At 41.9% G+C, this 19,227-nt stretch overlaps 1 protein-coding gene across 3 annotated transcripts; it reads left to right on the forward strand.

Moving 5' to 3' along the window:
* The first annotated feature begins 13,182 nt into the window (after window positions 1-13,182).
* LOC127581421 (dynein light chain 2, cytoplasmic) lies at window positions 13,183-17,089 on the forward strand. 3 transcript variants are annotated; one of them, XM_052035825.1, is made up of 3 exons: window positions 13,183-13,309; window positions 14,558-14,694; window positions 15,829-17,089. In XM_052035825.1, the coding sequence occupies exons 2-3, from the start codon at window positions 14,563-14,565 to the stop codon at window positions 15,964-15,966; spliced, it is 270 nt and encodes an 89-aa protein (XP_051891785.1). In that variant the 5' UTR covers window positions 13,183-13,309; window positions 14,558-14,562; the 3' UTR covers window positions 15,967-17,089. The 3 variants fall into 3 exon arrangements, with proteins under 3 accessions (XP_051891785.1, XP_051891783.1, XP_051891786.1); XM_052035823.1 differs by having other exon boundaries at window positions 13,188-13,289; XM_052035826.1 differs by lacking the exon at window positions 13,183-13,309 and adding an exon at window positions 13,862-14,041.
* Window positions 17,090-19,227: the final 2,138 nt, after the last annotated feature.

Below are 19,227 nucleotides of genomic sequence, written 5' to 3' on the forward strand. Positions count from 1 at the left end.
CCATTGCCTTGACATCTGAACTTCAGCACTTTTGCCTCTGTGTACTAATGTGTAAGTCAGATGAGCTGACCGGTGGAGAGAACCCGGGTGGCAGTTCTCCAGGACAGCACAGTGGGGCAGCTAGTAGAGCCGTTTCCTCAGGCTCCAGCAATCCAGGTTCAATCTTAACCTCTGGTGTTGTCTACGTGGAGTTTGCATGTTCTCCCTGTGACAGTGTAGATTTCCCCCAGGTGCTCTGATTTCCTTCCACATCCCAAAGATGTGTGGGTTGATAGGTTAATTGGTCACTGTAAATTGCTCCTAATATGTAGGTGAGTGATAGAACCTAGGGAGGAATTGATGGGCGGTACGTTGACGCATCAAATAGAGCTGCTGCCTCACAGCTCCAGTGATCCAGGTTCAATTCTAACCTCTGGTGCATAGTGTGGAGTTTGCAAGCTCTCCCTGTGGCTGCATGGGTTTCCCCAGGGTGCTCTTGGGTTCCTCCCGCATCCCAATGATGTGCAGATTAGCAGGTAATTGGTTGCTGTAAATTGCTCTGAATGGGTGGTAGAATCCAGGGGGAGGGGGGTAGTTGATGGGAATATGGGGAGAATAAAATGGGATTAGTATAAATGTGTGTTTGATAGCTGGTGTGGACTCGGTGGGCTGAAGGGCCAGTTTCCATGCTGTACACTGTCAGAGATATTCCCTTTGTCCTACCATAGGACAGTACAGCACAGGAACAGGCAGTGCACAATGTGCCAACCACATTGCCAATATAAACTGCACATCAGCAGAGTGTGCAGAAGATTCACAAGGATGTTGCCCAGAGTAATGAGGAGAGACTGGATAGGCTGGAACTGTTTTTCCTGGCATGAAGGAGACTGAGGGGTGACCTTACAGAGGTTTGTAAAATCATGAGGAGCATAGATAGGTAGATGGTCATTGTCTTTTTCCCAGGATAGGGGAGTCTAAAACTAGAGGGCATAGATTTAAGGTGAGAGCAGAAAGACTTAAAGGGGACCCGAGGGGCAAGTTTTTCCACACAGAGGGTGGTGGGTATATGGAATGAGCTGCCAGAGGAAGTAGTAGAGACGGGTACAATTACAGCATTTAAAAGACATTTGGACAGGTACATGGATAGGAAATGTTAAGAGGGATATGGGCCAAATGCAGGCAAATGGGACTAGCTCAGGAAGGCACTTGGTCGGCATGGACGAGTTGGGCTGAAGGGCCTGTTTCAGTGCGGATCTGCCTGTACATGGTCCATGTCCCTCCATTCCCTGCCTATTCATGTGAGTGAAGTGCCAAAGCTACAGGTCTCATTGCAGGATTAACCCCTTGTTGCCAGAAACAGAATTTTTGCAGCTGTGTCTTTGAGTTTGCAGCAATATGTGCAGTCCCCGGTTACTGGAGCAAGCTTGGGGTCAGGTGGGTGCCGGGAACCGAGTGCTGGTCCAGGAAGCAGGAGAGGAAGGTAAAGTGGGACCATTGGCACCGGCCATTCCCACCAGCAAGAGAAATAAATCTGTGGTCACAAGAAGTTTAAATGAATTTCAAAGTAACTTTGGAGCTGAAAAGTGAGCGAAAGGTGGGTGGGTTAAGGTGGGGTGGGAAATGGCTGGAGGACCTGTTTCCATGCTGACTCTCTATAGGACTGGGCTGGTTTCCTCTGTCAATGCAGGTATAAGGCAGCCCCTGGCCCAGTGACTCTCCTCAACTCTCTGATTTGTTTTCTCTTTTCACCGTTCTGATGAAGTTGCACACTTGCAGTTAACTATTTCTCTCAATTGCCAGACTTGCCGAGCGTTTCCAGCATGTCCTTTTTTTTTATTTAATCAGTTAATTGTTTAGCTTTGTTTATTGTGTAATTGAAACAGAACAAATTCCTCCTGGGATGAGGAGGTGTCTTGTTAGGAAAGATTGAGCAGTATGGGCCTACAGCCTGGAGTTTAAAAGAATGTAAGGTCACCTAATCAAGAAATATGAGATTGTGAGGAGGCTTGACAGGTTGGATTCTGTGAGGATGTTTTCCCGTGGGAAAGTCTAGCAATAAGGGGCACATTGTCGCAGGATGAGGGGTCACCTACTTTAAACTGAAACAAGGAAAATTTTCTTCTCAGATAGGAGGGCAAATCTTTGGAATTCTTCACTTCGGAGAAGTGTGGATGCTGAGTCATTCAAGGCTGATTTTACTGGGAGGTGAGGCAGGAAGCAGCTGGCTAAAAGGACGTCGAACTGAGGGGTGCTTCAAGTGGGAGCAGGTGGTCAGTACTTGTTCAAAGAACAGTCAGACCTAAGTATTGATAGACAGGGTTTTGATGTTTTACTATTCAAACAAATTAAGCTTGGATGAATTGTCGTATCCTGTGGTGAGCTCCGTACATCTGCAATCAATCTCTCTCTCTCTCTCTCTCTCTCACACACACACACAAGGAGGTGTCACATGTAAGACACATAAAAATTATTCAGACATTACAAATGTACATCAGACAGGCATCTTGTCCCACATAACAGGAATTTAATTTGCGACCTCCTATCAATGCCTTCTCCTCTGTTGGAAAGCTGTGGGATGAAAGTCTGCAACTATCACTGTTGCGTCCCAGTTGTTTTTTATTTGATGTATCATCACTGATAATTTAAAAAAAGTTTTGTTTCCAAGAATTATATATTTACATTTTCAATAATTTGCAGAAGATTGAAACAACCTTTAAAGTTGTAGTATCCAATGATTGGAAACCTGTTATCATCATCATTTATACATAACAAAACAGTTGCTTAAGTTTAACATTGCAATAATAATTTGTAATTAAAATATCTTTGTCTTTATTCAACTCAGTTTAAGGCCCTAAATTGTAGGATGAGCGACAAAAAAGCTGTGGTGGATTTGCAGACAATACAGGCAAAACAATATTTACTTTCTATTAATCACAGAAGTCACTTGAGAGGGAGTCAGAGACCCCTGAGTGACCAAGCAGAGGCCAGAGACCCTGGGAGCAGCTGAGGGAGGTCCAAGAACTCTGGCGTGGCTGAGGAATGGGAGAGGAATGCTGATGACCTTCTGAACACGATTAACAGTTGGGACAATTTGGCCCACTGCTGTACTGATTGGATATTGAGGGATTTGTGACTTCTGCTATATTGTATTTCAATAGAGTGCTACCAATGAAAATCTTTCATATGCTTTCACGTTTTTGGGCAAAATTTTTTATTTGCATGTAAAAATTATACCAAGGTTATGAAACATTTTGTAATAAAGCAATCTTAAGCAAAGTTTAAAAATTGGCTTGTCTGACATTTTTTTCTGTTCATGAATTCTGTGTAGAGCTGTTATATTGAAAGCCTGTGCCTTCACCCCACGATCTTGCTGCATCTCTTGATTCTGGTTCTTAATGATCTCCTTTGATTGACCTCTTTAACAGTTATGCAGCTTTGAATGGGATTGGAGAACATTTCCCAACCTGTCTGAGAACTGAGGAGGTTATTCAGCACTCTGATGGCCTTGTTAATGGCATGCCTCAAGAGCACATGTAGCCTATTTCACCTCTCCTCACCTTTGTTCTGCAGGACATGTCACAGCAGCAATTGCCTTGACAGTGAGCTGTGTAAGATGGCTAGGTTGTGCTCAATGGAATCACCATGATAAACACTGGCATGTTGCATGTCCACAAGCAAGAAGTCCAACTGTGCTTGAGCACTGCATATCATGTGGACTGAAAGAATGTTCTGTTCAGGTATCTGAGTTTTCTGAAAGACATCTGTTAATCACCCTCATCTTGTCGAAACCTAAGCTGAGAAGTTTAGTGCAGCCTAATGAGTGTGCTGGATGGTGCTACAGCAGCAAGGCACCAAGCAACACTTTGGTACTCGGCATCTACCGAAAACTCCAGCTATGGGACTCAGGTATTGGACACTTCTGACTATGATACATGCTGCCCAGGATCAGGATCAGGATCAAGGTACAAGCCCAAATGGGTGGGGAAAGGGGCAGCTTTTTGGAACCTGGGACATTGATAGAGATTTGGGAGGGGGCAGGGTTGTGGGAAGGAAGGAATGATTTGGACTGGCATAATGTTGGGTGGTAGGACTTCAAGATTAGGGAAAAATCAATCAGAGGATATGATTGAAGGACAAAAGCTTACAGACCAGACTCCTGTGATTGTGTGTTCAAGGCCAACCTGAAATTAGGAGCTTTGGGGTGGGTTGGGGGGTTTGGTGGCTAGTGAAGTGTAATAGTGGTTGTTCCTGAAGAATGAAGCTAAGTAATTAACTTACCTGGTGGGCATTCTGGTCTGACACTGTGTAGTAAAGACTTGGTCACCCAGGAGCACCCAAACATGGGAAAAAAATAGGACAACATGGTCCAAGTTCCCCTGCAATGTTCCAAGAGGAGTACTGCATGGGAGATAATGTTGTCCCATGTGCACTAATACACCAATCTCAATCAGAGACACTAGAACATAAAAAGTGAGAGTATGAGCTAGAACCCGCTCCATTATTCAACAAGGTCACGGCTGGTTTTCTACCCCAACACTTTTTAAAAGCCCTAGCCCCATATCGCTTGATTCCATTAATATTTAGAAGTCTATTAATCTATGTGTGAAAGAGCTCAAAGGCTGATCTTCGGGTAAAGAATTCCCAAGGTTCATCAATGCCTGAAAGAAGAGATTTCTCTTCATTTCAGTCCTAAATGCCTTTCCCTTTATTTTGAGACCGTGATCCCTAGTTCTAGACCAAATAGCCAGGGGAAACATCCTTCCTGCTTCCATCCTGTCAAGCCCTCTGAGGATTTTGTATGTTTCAATGAGGTCACATCTCAATTCTTTTAAACTCCAGAAAATAGAGGTTGAACGTACTCAATCACTCCTCGTATGATAGACCCACCATTTCAGGAATCGGCATGCTGAATCTTCACTGTGATCCCTCTCTCTTTTTACTTTAGGGAGGGTGGCCAAAATTGTTCATAATAGTCCCATTGTGATCTCACTTAGCTGCTAAATGGTTGCAGTAACTTTACTTTTATATTCAAAACCTCTTGCAATAAAGGCCAACATACTATTTGCTTTCCTAATTGCCTGCTGCATCTACATGTTAGTTTTCAGTGACTTGAGTACAAAGACACTTTGGTCCCTTTGATTGTCAACATTTCCCAGTATCTCACCATTTAATAAAGTATGCAGCAGTTCTATTTTTTCTACCAAAATGATACCAAATTCAGCAAGCTTTTGAGCCTTGTGTTTGCTTGCCATCCCAATTGTAAATGACTCTGGTTGCATACACTGGGGAAATACAAGAGCTCATAATTTCACTATACCTTGAATTCTGTTGAAATCTTTGTCTCAGAAATAACTTGGCAGCTGATATTATTTTCAAGAACAGAACAGTGGTTTTGAATTTTGAAAAGTAATTTTTATGTCCATTGAGGGAATTGAACTCTCTTCATGTTGTATATTCTCCATGTTAATGATTCCCAGGTCCTGTGAAAGGTCACAGCATGGTTAAATGCAGCATAAAGCTCTCATTGCTCTGCCATAATAGCTTGCTGATCTCAGAACAGAGGCTCCTGCTGCACCTGTTTTGACAAGCTTCCCTCCGTTGCACCAGCCAGCCATGCAGTGGCTTGATACAGGGCCAAATTTGGAGTGATTGATGCCATGGGTCTTTGTCTGCTAGAATCTGTTTTGAGATTTTCCAAATTCATTTTTTAAAAAAACATTTGCAATCATGAAAGCAAGAGTATTTTCATTCTAGATGGGATTGAAGTAAACTACCATGTAAAAAACTAATCTACTTGCGATTTCTTCATTCATAAAGACAAGATTACTAAGCAATCTTTTATATCTATCTTTGATATCTATCACATGGGCATTTATTTTCAGGCCCTTTCTTTTCATTGTAATTTTATATAATTTTTATTTCCATTCAGGTCTTCCACCCTCATAGCACCCACTGACACAAGGATGAGAAAAAACATTTTATAAAATTTTTACAATAAACATCAAGCAATGATTAAGACAATAATTCAATATCCAGGTTCTGATGATCCAGACAAACTACATAAACTTTGCTTTGATGATCTAATGATGTCATCGGACTGCCTTATTTCATGCTGCTAGATAGCTGGTGAACCATTTATTATTGTTTGCTTATTTGCTGCGTCAAAATAAAATTTAATTTCAAAAGAAAATTTCACTCTCTATCTATATGTTTTAAAACTGTGATTAGACAATCTGTTGTATTAACAGGTTATGATAGATTACAGAAATATTAGCTGTTGTATTATTCCTTTCCAGTGAAAAAAATTAAATAAATTTGCCACCTTTCGCAATCTTGGGATGTTCCTATGAGCTTTCCAATCAATGAAGTCAATCTGAAATGTTGTCATGGTCATGGCGTAGGAAACATCCTGACACACGCTCGATCTCAGTATTGAACAAATATAGATACCTGAGCATCCATGTTGAGGAACCAATCATTCTCTATATAAGTACTGTGGTTGGTTTCCAGGACCACTTCTGTGGGAATCTGCTGGGTTAGGTTGCAGCGGCTGTTCTAATAGAGAAGGTCTTTGTTTACACAGCTGCATCTTCAGGTTTCAAAGCCTGTCACTGCTTGTAAACTATTAGAAGACAGTCAGTGGTTCCATGATACATTGAATGGAACTAGTAAAGAAACAAGAGTTGCCTCAAGAGGAGGTATAAACTACAATAGTATAATTAATGATATTGAGGTGGAAGATCAACTGGGAGGCTGGTTCCTGCTTACAAGCCATCCCCGGGTTATGAACGCACAATTTATGGACACCCATACATACAAACGAGCTCCCATAATATTATTAAATTCAAAAGTTTGCCGTACATTCCTACAAATGGCAGAACTAGTTTCCTCTCTCTGTCTCCACAGTTGTTCTTTCTTATCAGTCTTATGTGCTTTTGGTGTCATTCATTGCAATACTGTGGAGCTGTGGGTTACCATATCGTGTGTTTTTGTGTATTTTGACCTATGGACAAAATCGGCTTGTGGACGTCTATAAAAATGGAACCCGTTCGTTACCCAGGGAAAGCCTGTATATCAATGGTTCCTATACTAACTATATATCCCTTTGACAATGCTTTTCTTCTCCCCAACAAATATTAAAGCTGCTTTTTAAAAAATGGGAGCAATAGTTATAATCTGAAATGATTGAATCTGGAAGGCTGTAAGGTTCTGAGTTGAAAGATAATGTAGCGTTCTTCAACCAGTTTTCAAATATTATTACGACAGTGCAGAAGGGAAAGGATAGCAAGGTTAGAGTGGAATTAAAATAACAAATGGCTGTAAATTACGACTCACCCTTATGGAGTGAATGTTTGGTGATCCGGCACAAACCCACCCAATATGTTCTTGGTCTCCTCACTGTAAAGGAGACCTCAAGGTGAGCAACAATTATAGTATACTAAGTGGGCAAAGTACAAATTAACATTTCACTTAAGGGTGCCTAGGGTCATCCATCATAGTAAAAAGACCTGTGCTTGCATGGAAAGGTTCTTCTGGAAGGGGAGGATGTGTTAGAGATGACGTTTGGGTCAACTTGCATGTCGCCAAGGGAACAGTACCTTCAGAATGCTGAAAGGCAAGGGGAAAGTATGGTTGGTGATAACTTGGAGGTGGCAGGAAAGGTGGAGAATGGTCTACTGAATGTCAGAGTCAGAGTCGAGTTTATTGTCATTGCACAAGTACGTGTATGCACAGGTGCAATGAAAAACTTGCAGCAGCATCACAGGCACATAGACATGTTAGAGACACAACATTCACAAGAAAAACAAATTATACAAAATTATACAAGAAAGAACACGATTAGAACAAAAAAAAGTCCATTGTAGTGCAAGGTGGTCGTAGTGTTGCGATACTGAGGTAGTGCTTAGAGTTCTACAGGTTGATTCAAGAACCGAACAGTTGAAGCGAAGTAGCTGTATTGAACCTGGTGGTCTGAGACTTCAGGCTTCTGTACCTCCTGGTCGATGGTAGCTGTGGGATGATGGCATGGTGGGGATCTTTGATGATAGATGTTGCCTTTTTGAGACAGCACCTTATGTTGATTCTTTCAGTGGTGGGGAGGGATGTGCCTGTGATGTATTGGGCTGAGTTGCTCAGTGAGTCACAGTTGGTGGATGGAAAGTTCTGGGAGGGAAGGAAGGAAAAGGGTGAGGGCAAAAGTGTAGGAAATGGACTGGAAATGATTGAGGGCCCTTTGACCACAGTGAAGGGAAATGTGGGAGGTCATGGTTGTGTCCACTGTTCCAAACAGCTACACGTGCGGTATCTCCAACTGCAGCAGCTTTAGCTCCCTGGAGCTGGAATGGTGGTTGAGGTTACTGTGGTGCATCCATGAGGCTGAGAACTTTGTGGATAGCATGGTTAGGGAGCAAAAAACAAACTGTTGGAGGAACTCATCAGGTCGAGCAGCAACAAGGGGATAGTCAACATTTCGGGTCGAGACTGCATTAGGACTTGTAGAGTCTCGACCTATGTAGAAACTGGACAGATCAAAATTGTTGTAATAAGGTGGAAGGTGAATTCATGGAATGTATACAAGATACTTTTCCAGATCAATAGGCTGAAGAACCAACTGGGGAAAAGGCTATTTTAGATCTTGTTTTGTTAATGAGAAAGGATTATTTAATAATCTTGTTGTTCAGGACCTTTGGGGAAGAGTTCAATGCAAATCTAGGATCCTACATTCTAAACAAGGGAAACCATGAAGTATGATAGGAGAGTTGGCAGTGGTTGATTGGAAAATATAATGAAAGGTATGGCAGGGAATAGACAAGGTTAGCATTTAATAAAATAATGCACAAGTTGAAAAAGACACAAAAACCCAAAGGAAAAGTGATTCATGTGTGGCTGACAAGAGCATTTAAAGATAATATTAAATCAAAGAGACTTATGAAGCTTTCAGAAATAGCAACAGACCTACAAAATTGGAGCATTTTAGAATTCAGCATAAGAGGATCAAGAAGTAAAGCAGAAATGCTAGAAGAACTCAGTCAATCAAGCAGCATCTGTAGAAAGAGAAACCAGTTAGCATTAGAGGTCCAAGATGCTTCATCAGAAAAAGGACTAAGAAATTGATAAGGAAACAAGGTGGAACGTGAGAACAGTGAGAAACATAAAACAGATTATAACAGTGTTTATAATTACATAAAAAGAAAACAATTCTCTAGGGCAAATGTGTACAGGGGAATTTCAAAAGGGTAAATGGCAGAGGAATTAGTCAATTACTTTGTTCTGTTTTCACAGAAGACAAAATCTGCCAATATATTACAGAATCAAGGATCAAGCACGAATTTCATCAAAAATCAGCACAAGAGACGTTGGTGAGCTTGAAAGATGATAAATCCCAAGGGCACAATGATCTACATCCCAGAGTTTCGAAACAGGTGGCTTTAGGGGTGGTGGATACCATGGTTATCATCTTGCAAAATTCTACATATTCTGGAATTATTCCTGTGGATTGGCAAGTAGCAAATGTGTCCCCACAATACAAGAAAGGAGGGAGAAAGAAGCAGGAACTAGCAACCTAAACTCAGTTGTAGGGAGATGCTAAAATCTATAATGAAGAAAATAACAACATAGCAATAATTCTACAAACAGAACACTGTGAAAATAACAATAGGATTCAGCAGCGTCAACACGGATTTATGAAAGGACTTGTCTTCTGCAACTCTTCAAGGAAGTGATCGGTGGAATAGGTAAAGGGGAACAGTGGATGTGGTTTACTTGGATTTTCAGAGAGCTTTTGATGTCACACAGGATCCCCACCTGCCACAGGTCAACAAGATTAGAGCACATGGAATTGGGAGTAAGTTACTGATTTGGATTGAGAATTGGTGATGGGACAGAAATCAAAGAATGGGAATAAACAAATCCTTCTGAGGTTGGCAGGTAGTGACTAGTGGGGTACCACATGAGTTGGTTGTTAGGTCCCAGCTACTTGCAGTCTGTATCACATTTGGCTAGGAGGTCCAAATGTCATATTTCAAAGTTTTGCTGATGATACTAAAATAGGTGGGATGTGAGTAAGGAAGAAGATATAAAAAACTTCATGGGGATATAGACAAGCTAGGTGAAAGGGCAAGAACATTGCAGAAATATACTGCACTTAACAGAAAAGTGGAATATTTGTCAGATGGTGAGTGATTGGGTAGTGCTGATATTCAGAGTACTTCTGGTTTGAATTTATGCCCTCACCAAGAGACCTGCTCTTGCTGAAAATTAAAACCCCACCCAAACCTAATCCAACCATAGCTTGAACTCAAGGACTAATAATTTTTTTTGATCCCGACCCGGACCCAACACATTATTCTCAACACTGGTGCCCCACAAGGCTGCGTCCTCAGCCCTCTACTCTACTCCCTATACACTCACGACTGTGTAGCCAGATTTTGCTCTAACTCCATCTATAAGTTTGCAGATGATATCACCGTTGTAGGCTGTATCTCAAACAGCGATGAGTCGGAGTACTGGAAAGAGATAGAGAGCTTAGTGGAATGGTGTCATGACAACAATCTTTCCCTCAATGTCAACAAAAGAGCTAGTCATTGACTTCAGGAAAGTGGGTGGTGCACATGCACCTGTCTACATCAATGGTGCTGAGGTCGAGAGGGTTGAGAGCTTCAAGTTCCTGGGAGTGAACATCACCAACAGCCAGTCCTGATCAAATCACATAGATGCCATGGCCAAGAAAGCTCACCAGCACCTCTACTTCCTCAGGAGGCTAAAAAAATTTGGTTTGCTCTCTTTGACTCTCACCAACTTTTACCGATGCACCATAGAAAGCATCCTATCTGTATCATAGCTTGGTACGGCAAATGCTCTGCCCAGGACCGCAAGAAACTGCAGATAGTTGTGGACACAGCCCAGTGCATCACGGACACCAGCCTCCCCTCCTTGGACTCTGTCTTCACCTCTCATTGTCTTGGTGAAGCAGCCAGCATAATCAAAGACCCACCCACCCAGGACATTCTCTCTTCTCTCCTCTTCCATCGGGTAGGAGATACAGGAGCCGGAGGGCACGTACCACCAGACTTAAGGACAGCTTCTACCCCACTGTGATAAGACTATTGAACGGTTCCCTTATACAATGAGATGGACTATGACCTCACAATCCACCTTGTTGTGACCTTGCACCTTATTGCACTGCACTTTCTCTGTAGCTGTGACACTTTACTCTGTACTGCTATTTTTACCTGTACTACATCAATGCACTCTGTACTAACTCAATGTAACTGCACTGTGTAATGAATTGACCTGTACAATCGGTTTGTGAGACAAGCTTTTCACTGTATCTCGGTACAAGTGACAATAATAAACCAATACCAAAGAGTTGGGTCCCATCTGGCTCGGATTAGGTAACCAGGGTTGATCTACAGGGCAAATAGGCGACTGCCTAATCTTCGTCATTTCCACTCCAGAGCCAAGATTACCCAACTGAAATCTCCGATTTACAATATGCAGATATGCTTGCCGCTGTTGGCATTTAAGCTCCAGGTCAGTACTGACTCTACACTGAAGTTTATGATAGAATGGCCTTACGTTAAACATCTGGAAGGTAAAGCTCCTCGATCAACCTGCCTCCACCTCCCCAACAATCAATATCCACTGCAAAATCTTGGAGAAAATGGGTTACTTTCCATATCACAGGAGTCCCTTCTCAGTGAAAGCAAACATTGATGATGAAATTCATCACTACCTCCAATGCATCAGCAAAGCTTTCAAGCAACCAAGGACTTATGCCAAGTTCATGGACAGCGATGATCTCTGCTCTCCTATATGCTTTGTTGAAATGTTGGTGGTACACTGATAACTGGAGAATGACCAGCTATGGTCTCTCAGGCTGATATCCCCAACTCTGAGACTATGATCCGCATGCCCAACACCAGACTCTGAAACAAGAACCCTGAGCTTGTTACCATCCATGCCAACTCTCAAAAGAGCAATCCTATTAGTCCTATTCCCTTCTGCCTATAGCCCTGAAAATTATTCTGTTCCACATACCCACCAACTTCTCTTTGATTCTTTTGTCATTCTCCTGCACAAGGGTAATTAATCTACCAGCACATCTTTGGGATGTGGGAGGAAAGTGGAACAACCAGCAGAAACAGGGAGAACGTGCAAAGTCCTCAAGCCAGCACGTGAGATCAGGATCAATTGCAGGTTCCTGGAGCCGTGAAGTAGCAGCACCAAATGCTATGCTGCAGTACCACTGTGGGACCAACCCTGGAAGAACACACTCTTCTAGCTGGCACCATTACCACTTGTGTCATCCACTCTCCTAGTTTCCACCATTTCATAGCACACTCCTTTTGACCATCCCACCTCCTGCCACACCTACACCTTCCTCCCTCCACAACCACACTGACACCCTTCCCCTCCACTTTCTCTGCTACTTTATCATCTCCAACTTTTCCCAGTTCTGACCTGAAATTTAACTCTGCTTCTCTCTCCACACACGCTGCCTGACATGCTGAGTGTTTCCAGCATTTTCTGCGTTGATGACTGAAATGAGAGTCTTTCTCAAAGAGCAAAGTTAACTTCTCTCCGTGTCTTTGAGGCCGAGGTGAACAGAGGGGATATAAACCACTGTGGTATCGTGAATCTATTTCTCCCCACGAGTTTTTCGGGCAGTTTGCATCACTGACGAGTTGAATGTTATTACCTCGCTCTGAAGGACAGACTGCGCCCCAGCTGTGGTTTTATACGGTCCCGTTTGTTGCAAACACATCCAGCAACTAGCATTAGCAATGCGATCACATAATCCGTCTCTGCAGAGTAGCCACAAATGGTGCGCTGCTACATTTGCAAACATTGCTGCCCCCACACTAAACGTCGACCTGGTTACGCAACCGGTCCCCCCAGTGGATCATTGATCCAAGTAACACCCGCATTTTATGCAACCGTGCGGACCAGATCACTTGCAGTTGGCTCGGGTCTTTTTAAGGTGAACTGACTTGATGTGCCTGTTGCAACCCTGACGAGTGAAATTTGGGAGCAAGTTTCCCTAACCGCACTGAATTGTGGGATGAAATAAAATGTGGGAATACACAGGCAAGGGGAAAATGCACGGATCGAGAGGACGGGCTGCTCTCAGCCAATGGAGCGGGCGGGCGCCTCAGCCATTGCGGAGGGACGGGGCGGTATTTCAAGAAGACACGGAAGGGGCGGGGTGGCATTAACCAGCAGATCGCATCGCGGCGAAAGCGGCTACGGGGGAATTAAAAAAAAAGGCATAGCTTCACTGGAGAGATTGGCAGATCAGCACCGGGAAGGTGAGATCATCTCCCGCAAGGCATGTGTGTGGTTATTTAGCTCTTGCTTGCTTTTATTCTCGGAGTTTGCATTTCTATTTAGCTGCAAGTTACGTTAAAATGACCTAAGCTGTGTTAAAGGGACTGCGTTTTGCAAAATGCTGATGCCAGTGCACCTATTTGCTGCAGATTAAATTTTTCTTTAAATGATTGTCCTGTGAGGACAGTGACAGAAATTGCATAATTTTTTGTCAGGACGTATTGGAAACCCATTATATGTTAATTACAAGGGAAGCGTGGTTATTGCGCTCACTCGCATTACGTGAGTCTGCAGCGAGTACTTTGCTTTTTATGGGGGGGGGGGTCATTTGCTGGATTAAATTCATTGGTACAAATCTCCAGTGCGCTGAAAAAAATAAAACGTGCCCGTGAATAAAGTTTAAATTCTAGTGGGTGTTTTATTTTTGGATGGGGTTTTTTTTTGGAAGAATAAAATTAGATGGGGGAGGGGACCGTTTTGGTCCTCTGCAGAAATCTGAGGACTCCACCTTCGAATCCAACAGACCAATCTCTAAGGAATTCTGTCACCGTTTGATCGAACGTGCACCTTTTTTGAGCTATGGATGACCCTCCTCGGGAGGAGCCAAATTATCAAAAGCAATGCTATTTTTGCATCAAAATTTAATGCGGTACCTTTTTATTTTAAAAAGAAATCCTTCCTCGTCCCGGTCCTTCTGTTTTGACCGTTTATACACCAAGTGATAAACCTGCATGTAATTTATTTTTCTTCTATAATAAAATCTGTATTGTGGTGCGACGGTCATTTTGAGCGTACCGTACGCTCAGTTTGTGACCCGTGTAATATTATTTTTACTTCGCTGAACTTAAAATCTCAAGCTTCTTGGAAGCCCGAGATATCCCCTTGCGTGCCATTGTCAGCCTCTTGTGTTTGCAAATGGAGGGAGGTTCGTTTTGTCCTGCGTGAATGATGGGTTTGGGAGTGGGGTGTGTGTGTGTACCGTAATCTTCTGCTTTGGATGAATGCGGAGTGCGTTTGTACTCTGAGCCTAGCCGCAGGAAGTTTGAGAAACGAGTTTCGTGTCCTCCTCGGTTCAATGGAGGGTTAAATGTAGAAGTTCAGCAATCAAATCTGTCTTATTTAACCAGGTACTTTTTTTTAAATAAAAAGACTAGCACGACATCAGCATTCCTGTACTGTGCGTGTTCTCTTTACCCTTGAAATGGAAACGGGCTGTTTAGTCGCGGTGTCTTTTTTTTAAACGTTGTAGGCACGATGTCCGATAGGAAAGCTGTAATAAAAAATGCTGACATGTCTGAAGATATGCAGCAGGATGCAGTGGACTGTGCAACTCAAGCGATGGAGAAATACAACATTGAAAAGGACATTGCTGCCTTTATCAAAAAGGTAAATTCTTTTAAGTGGGGTTTTAACAGTATACGGGCTGCTACAATTTATTGAACTATAGAAGACCACCACTATACAATTAATTCTCATTTAAGGTGTCATTGGCTATTACAATACAATGAACGCCCAGTGCTTCATTGCACCTATATTAGTGCTCCCTGGACTACTTTCATTCAACAGTTGGGACCTTTGAAGATTTCCCAAAGAATCTGACTTTGATATCTCAAAAAGATTGGGGCTCAAGCTGGCGTCAGTGTACGTGACTTAACTGAGCTTTTGCAGATGCTTAGTAAATACTGTAGCTATTGCGGCCCTTGTCATCCCTGTCTAGTGCCAGGCAATAGTTTCAAGGTCCAAAGTGGGTTTTGGCACCAAAGTACAAATGATTCACAATTGGAAATGTTGCCAGCAGAGTAATACCGTTGAAAGCAGAGTGCTTGCCTGCTCTCTAGGAATGCAGGCACACTTATTTGGTTGCTTTGTTTTGCATTTACAAATTTGCCTTGGAAGCATTGTTGTGATGGGAGAAATGAATTGAGATGTCCAGCATTTTAAATAGCCAGTGCTTTAGCATTCCATGCCTGCAATGGGATAGATAGGAAGGGATGGGGAATGTTTTATTGGTCAATAACAGTTCACCACACCCACCCTCTCTTTCTAGAGCTATGGAGTCATACAGCATGGAAACAGCCCCTTGACCCACCCTGTCCAACCAGCTCCACATCCCATTCACTGAGAGCCCACAGTTAACACACTCTGTCTTGGTGCCACAAGAGACTGCAGATTCTGGAATCTGGAGCAACAAACTATCTACTTAATTTAGCCAAGCCTAACCTCTTTCCTCTTCTTTCCATCCATCCCTTATTACCTGCATTTTGCTGTTCCACCCCCAAGTCAAACCCAAAGGTAATATGAACAACTGTAGCCCATATTAACATAAGTGCATAATCCTGGTGCCTGCGTGCCCTTGTACTACTCTGACTTCTGTCTTTAACTGCCAAAATGTAGCCTTCAGCTATTGCCACTGTATCATTTGTATCTTGTTCTGGGTTTAGCTTTGTGGGTAACCTATATGCAGTAGGGTGTGTGAAAATGCTGTATGATAGTTAATGTGAATTCTTTGCTCTCTTGCAGGAATTTGACAAGAAATACAATCCTACTTGGCACTGCATAGTTGGCAGAAACTTTGGTAGTTACGTCACACATGAAACAAAACATTTCATCTATTTTTACCTGGGTCAGGTTGCAATTCTTCTATTCAAGTCTGGCTAAAGAGAGAAAGGGCGATTTAATAACGAACTTGTGCACTGACGGCTGGAGCCACAGTCCCTTTAATGGCTAAACGGCTGCATGGACTTTATCTCTGTGTATATGTAGCAGTAAACTTGCTTTAATGCCCAAATGGCTTTTTCTTTCTTTTTCATTGCACTGAAATGGTTAACAGTGGCCTTTAAATATTTAAAAAAACACCTGGAATGGTTCTACCTGAAGACCTGGATTACTAGACTTCTATCCAGAAGCATTATTTTTGTTTCATTCAGAAATACATTTCACTTTCTTCCTTTCTCCTCCACCCCCCCCCCCCCCCCCCCAACAACTAACTCCACCCCACATCAAATTCTTTCTACATGGAAGAGTGCAGTTGCACTACAGATGTTGGGTGTAAGATACTTATTGCCTTTCTTTTAAAGCTGTTTTCTAATAGCAGGAGATTGCTATTGCAGTGAATTGTATTGGCAACTTTTTTCTTTGTTAGAAAAGATTATTGGATTTGATTCACCACTGTTCTGTGGCTAAAGGTTTTTAATTTAAACAAAAACCGCTACATAGAAACATGAAATGACTGGCCTGCCAGAAATGTCGAGAATGGTTTGATTGCACCTTAAACAGGACAAAACAAACTTGTTTTTCCTTGTGCTGTAATCTGCCAAATGTGGAGAAACATTCAATACTTGTAAGATCATTGTCAAACTTGCAACAGTCAGAAGTTGCTCTAAAATGTACAGGAGCTACTAGGCAATTTGTACATTATCCTAACTTTTTCTGTTTGCATGTTGAGAAAGATTTTCACCAAACTGTTTTGTGGTGTATTTTGTCCATTTCATTATCTACTGCCCACCCTGCCACAACCCTTGCTCATTAAAAAGGTTCAAACTGATCTCTGATATAAGCAAACTAATAATTAAAATGCAAGGTGCTTATATTGATTTACAGTCTTCCCAAGTGATGTCTAAGAAATTTAAACACTTTTTCACTTCCCTCCCCCATCCTGATGTGTATTTGTGTGTACATAGCTTGTGATTAAAGCATGGAAAAGCTTCAATCCTGGTTCATGTGTCTAAGCTAATTTAATGTATTTGCCAATAAATGGAAAGTGTCAGACCTCTGTCAGTTATGGAAGTTGTCTTGATGTCTCTTTTGTAGCTTCTGATCAGATGTAACAATTTCCATTCTTGACCATTGTGGCTGTCTTGGAGTGTGTACTCAGATTTTGCTAGTATCCCTTTTCCCTGCTTATTAAAAGGGACTGTACACTAATGTAAACTATATCTTTTGGGGTAACTGCAGTCCATAAGATTTCTGTTTATTGCAGTGTAGCAACTTGCTTAACTTTGGGGTTAATTGTATGCAAGGCATTAATTCTACCAGCTTGTACCTCCCAGCTGTTTTTCAATTGTGTGAGCATTACTAGCAAAGCTAGTACTTAATGTCCATCCTAATTCCCCTGGTGAGGAGATGATATTGAGTAGGTAACTTTGTAAGTAGTTTTAAAAATTGAATCCATTGTAAAAAAAAAAGTAATATCCAAGTTGGAATGATTTGTCCTGAAGGGAAGTGAGGTGATGTTCCTGTGCACCTGATAGCCCATTTTGGGTTGTAGGGGATATGGAAGATATTGTCAAACATGTGGAGCATATTTATTCCTGTGCTTTGTCTTCTATGGGTTGAACAAATTCAATATGATATTCCAAGTAGCATTAAGCTCCTCTATGGGTTGAGTTTGGTTTCCATAGGATTGGTTGTATTAAGAACCTACATAACATGATTTACCTGTATTCCAGTGTTGGCTTGGTGGTTTGATTTGTACCATTAACACTGTTATGTAGGTCAGGGAGCATAATGGATTTTAACTTGAACCCTGTGGAACTCTTAGCTACTGATCTTCCCCCAATGCCTAAAAGTTCACTTCAGATATTTTCTCAGATTTCAAAATGTGTAAATTTCAAAGCTATCTGTTTTTAAAAAAAAATCATTACAGTCCAATAAATGTTCAGTAAAGCAAAGCAAGCCCAAGTCTCCTCTTTTAATTAATAGGATTAGCTCTTAAATGGCAGCTTTCCCTGCCATGCTTGCATCCTGTGGAGGAAGGATTTTTAGGAAGAGTAAAATGAATCAGAATCATTATCACTGACATGTGAAATTTGTTTTGTGGCTGCAGTGCAAAGCCAATCTATAATTTACAAAAGTTAATAGTGCAAGGGGAAAGAAATAGAATAATGAGGTATTGTTCAGAAATCTGATGGTGGAGGGGAAGAAGCTGTTCCTGACCCATTCAGTATGGGTCTTCAGGCTCCTGTACCTCCTCCCTGATCTTGCTAACAAGAAGGCATGTCCCAGATGGTGAGGGTCCTTAGTGATGGATGCTGCCTTATTGAGGCGCTGTCTCATGAAGATGTACTCAATGGACATTAATGAATGTTGATCACAAAATGGTACTTGTGTATCTTCCTGAGAGAAATTGTTGCAAGTTGTTTTCGGACATAAAATGGAAATGTATTGCTGGGATCCAGGGCAAAGAGCTTTATCTAATTTGTGCTCTCTGGACTTCTCTATATTTAAAAGTTGTAAGTAATAGCAAGTTGATACATCTTAAACATTTTCATTTATGCAACTGTCTTTACTCTATAATGTAGGTCCAGCCAAAACTTGGGTTTTCTGGTGACCTTTTTGAGTAAGAGAATAAATTTGGTTTCCCCTTGTACACTATCCAACTGGAATGTAATATTCCATGTGTGTAATAATCGAATTGATTTTGATAGTGAAGGGCAAGTTAGTAGGTACTTGGGGGGGGGGGGGGGGTGGAAAGAATTACTGATCTTTCACACATTACAGTCTGCACCATCAGTTAAATTACAGAACAAAACTTGGTCTATTTGAAAATAAGTGGCTATTTGGGAATTGCATGAATATTTTAAAACCTCATTCAATGTAGAAACTGCAAATGGATACGTAGGAGAGCAAAAACAAAAAGGCTGAATGAATCCTATCCAAGTTCATCAATCATAATGAGGATGGGCAGTAAAATTCCCCTTCTAAGGACCCCATCATCCTAAATGGTAGTACAGGTAACTAATCCCTTGGTGTGACATTGAGGAAAATGCTGTGTCATAATAACTACAACAAAGGCAGTTGGGTATTCTTCCGCAGAGAATCTGTGCACTGGGACTTGCCCCTCTCCCAGTTAAGTTTTTTTGCAGCACAGTTACAACAGTAACATTTAACTTTATGCCATGATCTATAACACCCATGACG

This window comes from Pristis pectinata, chromosome 21, assembly GCF_009764475.1.
Source record: "Pristis pectinata isolate sPriPec2 chromosome 21, sPriPec2.1.pri, whole genome shotgun sequence".
Taxonomy (NCBI): Eukaryota; Metazoa; Chordata; class Chondrichthyes; order Rhinopristiformes; family Pristidae; genus Pristis; species Pristis pectinata.

What these genes read in the sequence shown, in the direction of transcription:
- LOC127581421 (XM_052035825.1), top strand. Translation starts at nt 14,563, where the DNA reads ATGTCCGATAGGAAAGCTGTAATAAAAAATGCTGACATGTCTGAAGAT. An exon ending in TTGCTGCCTTTATCAAAAAG is followed by an intron (nt 14,695 to 15,828) that starts GTAAATTCTTTT and finishes GCTCTCTTGCAG; the next exon opens with GAATTTGACAAGAAATACAA.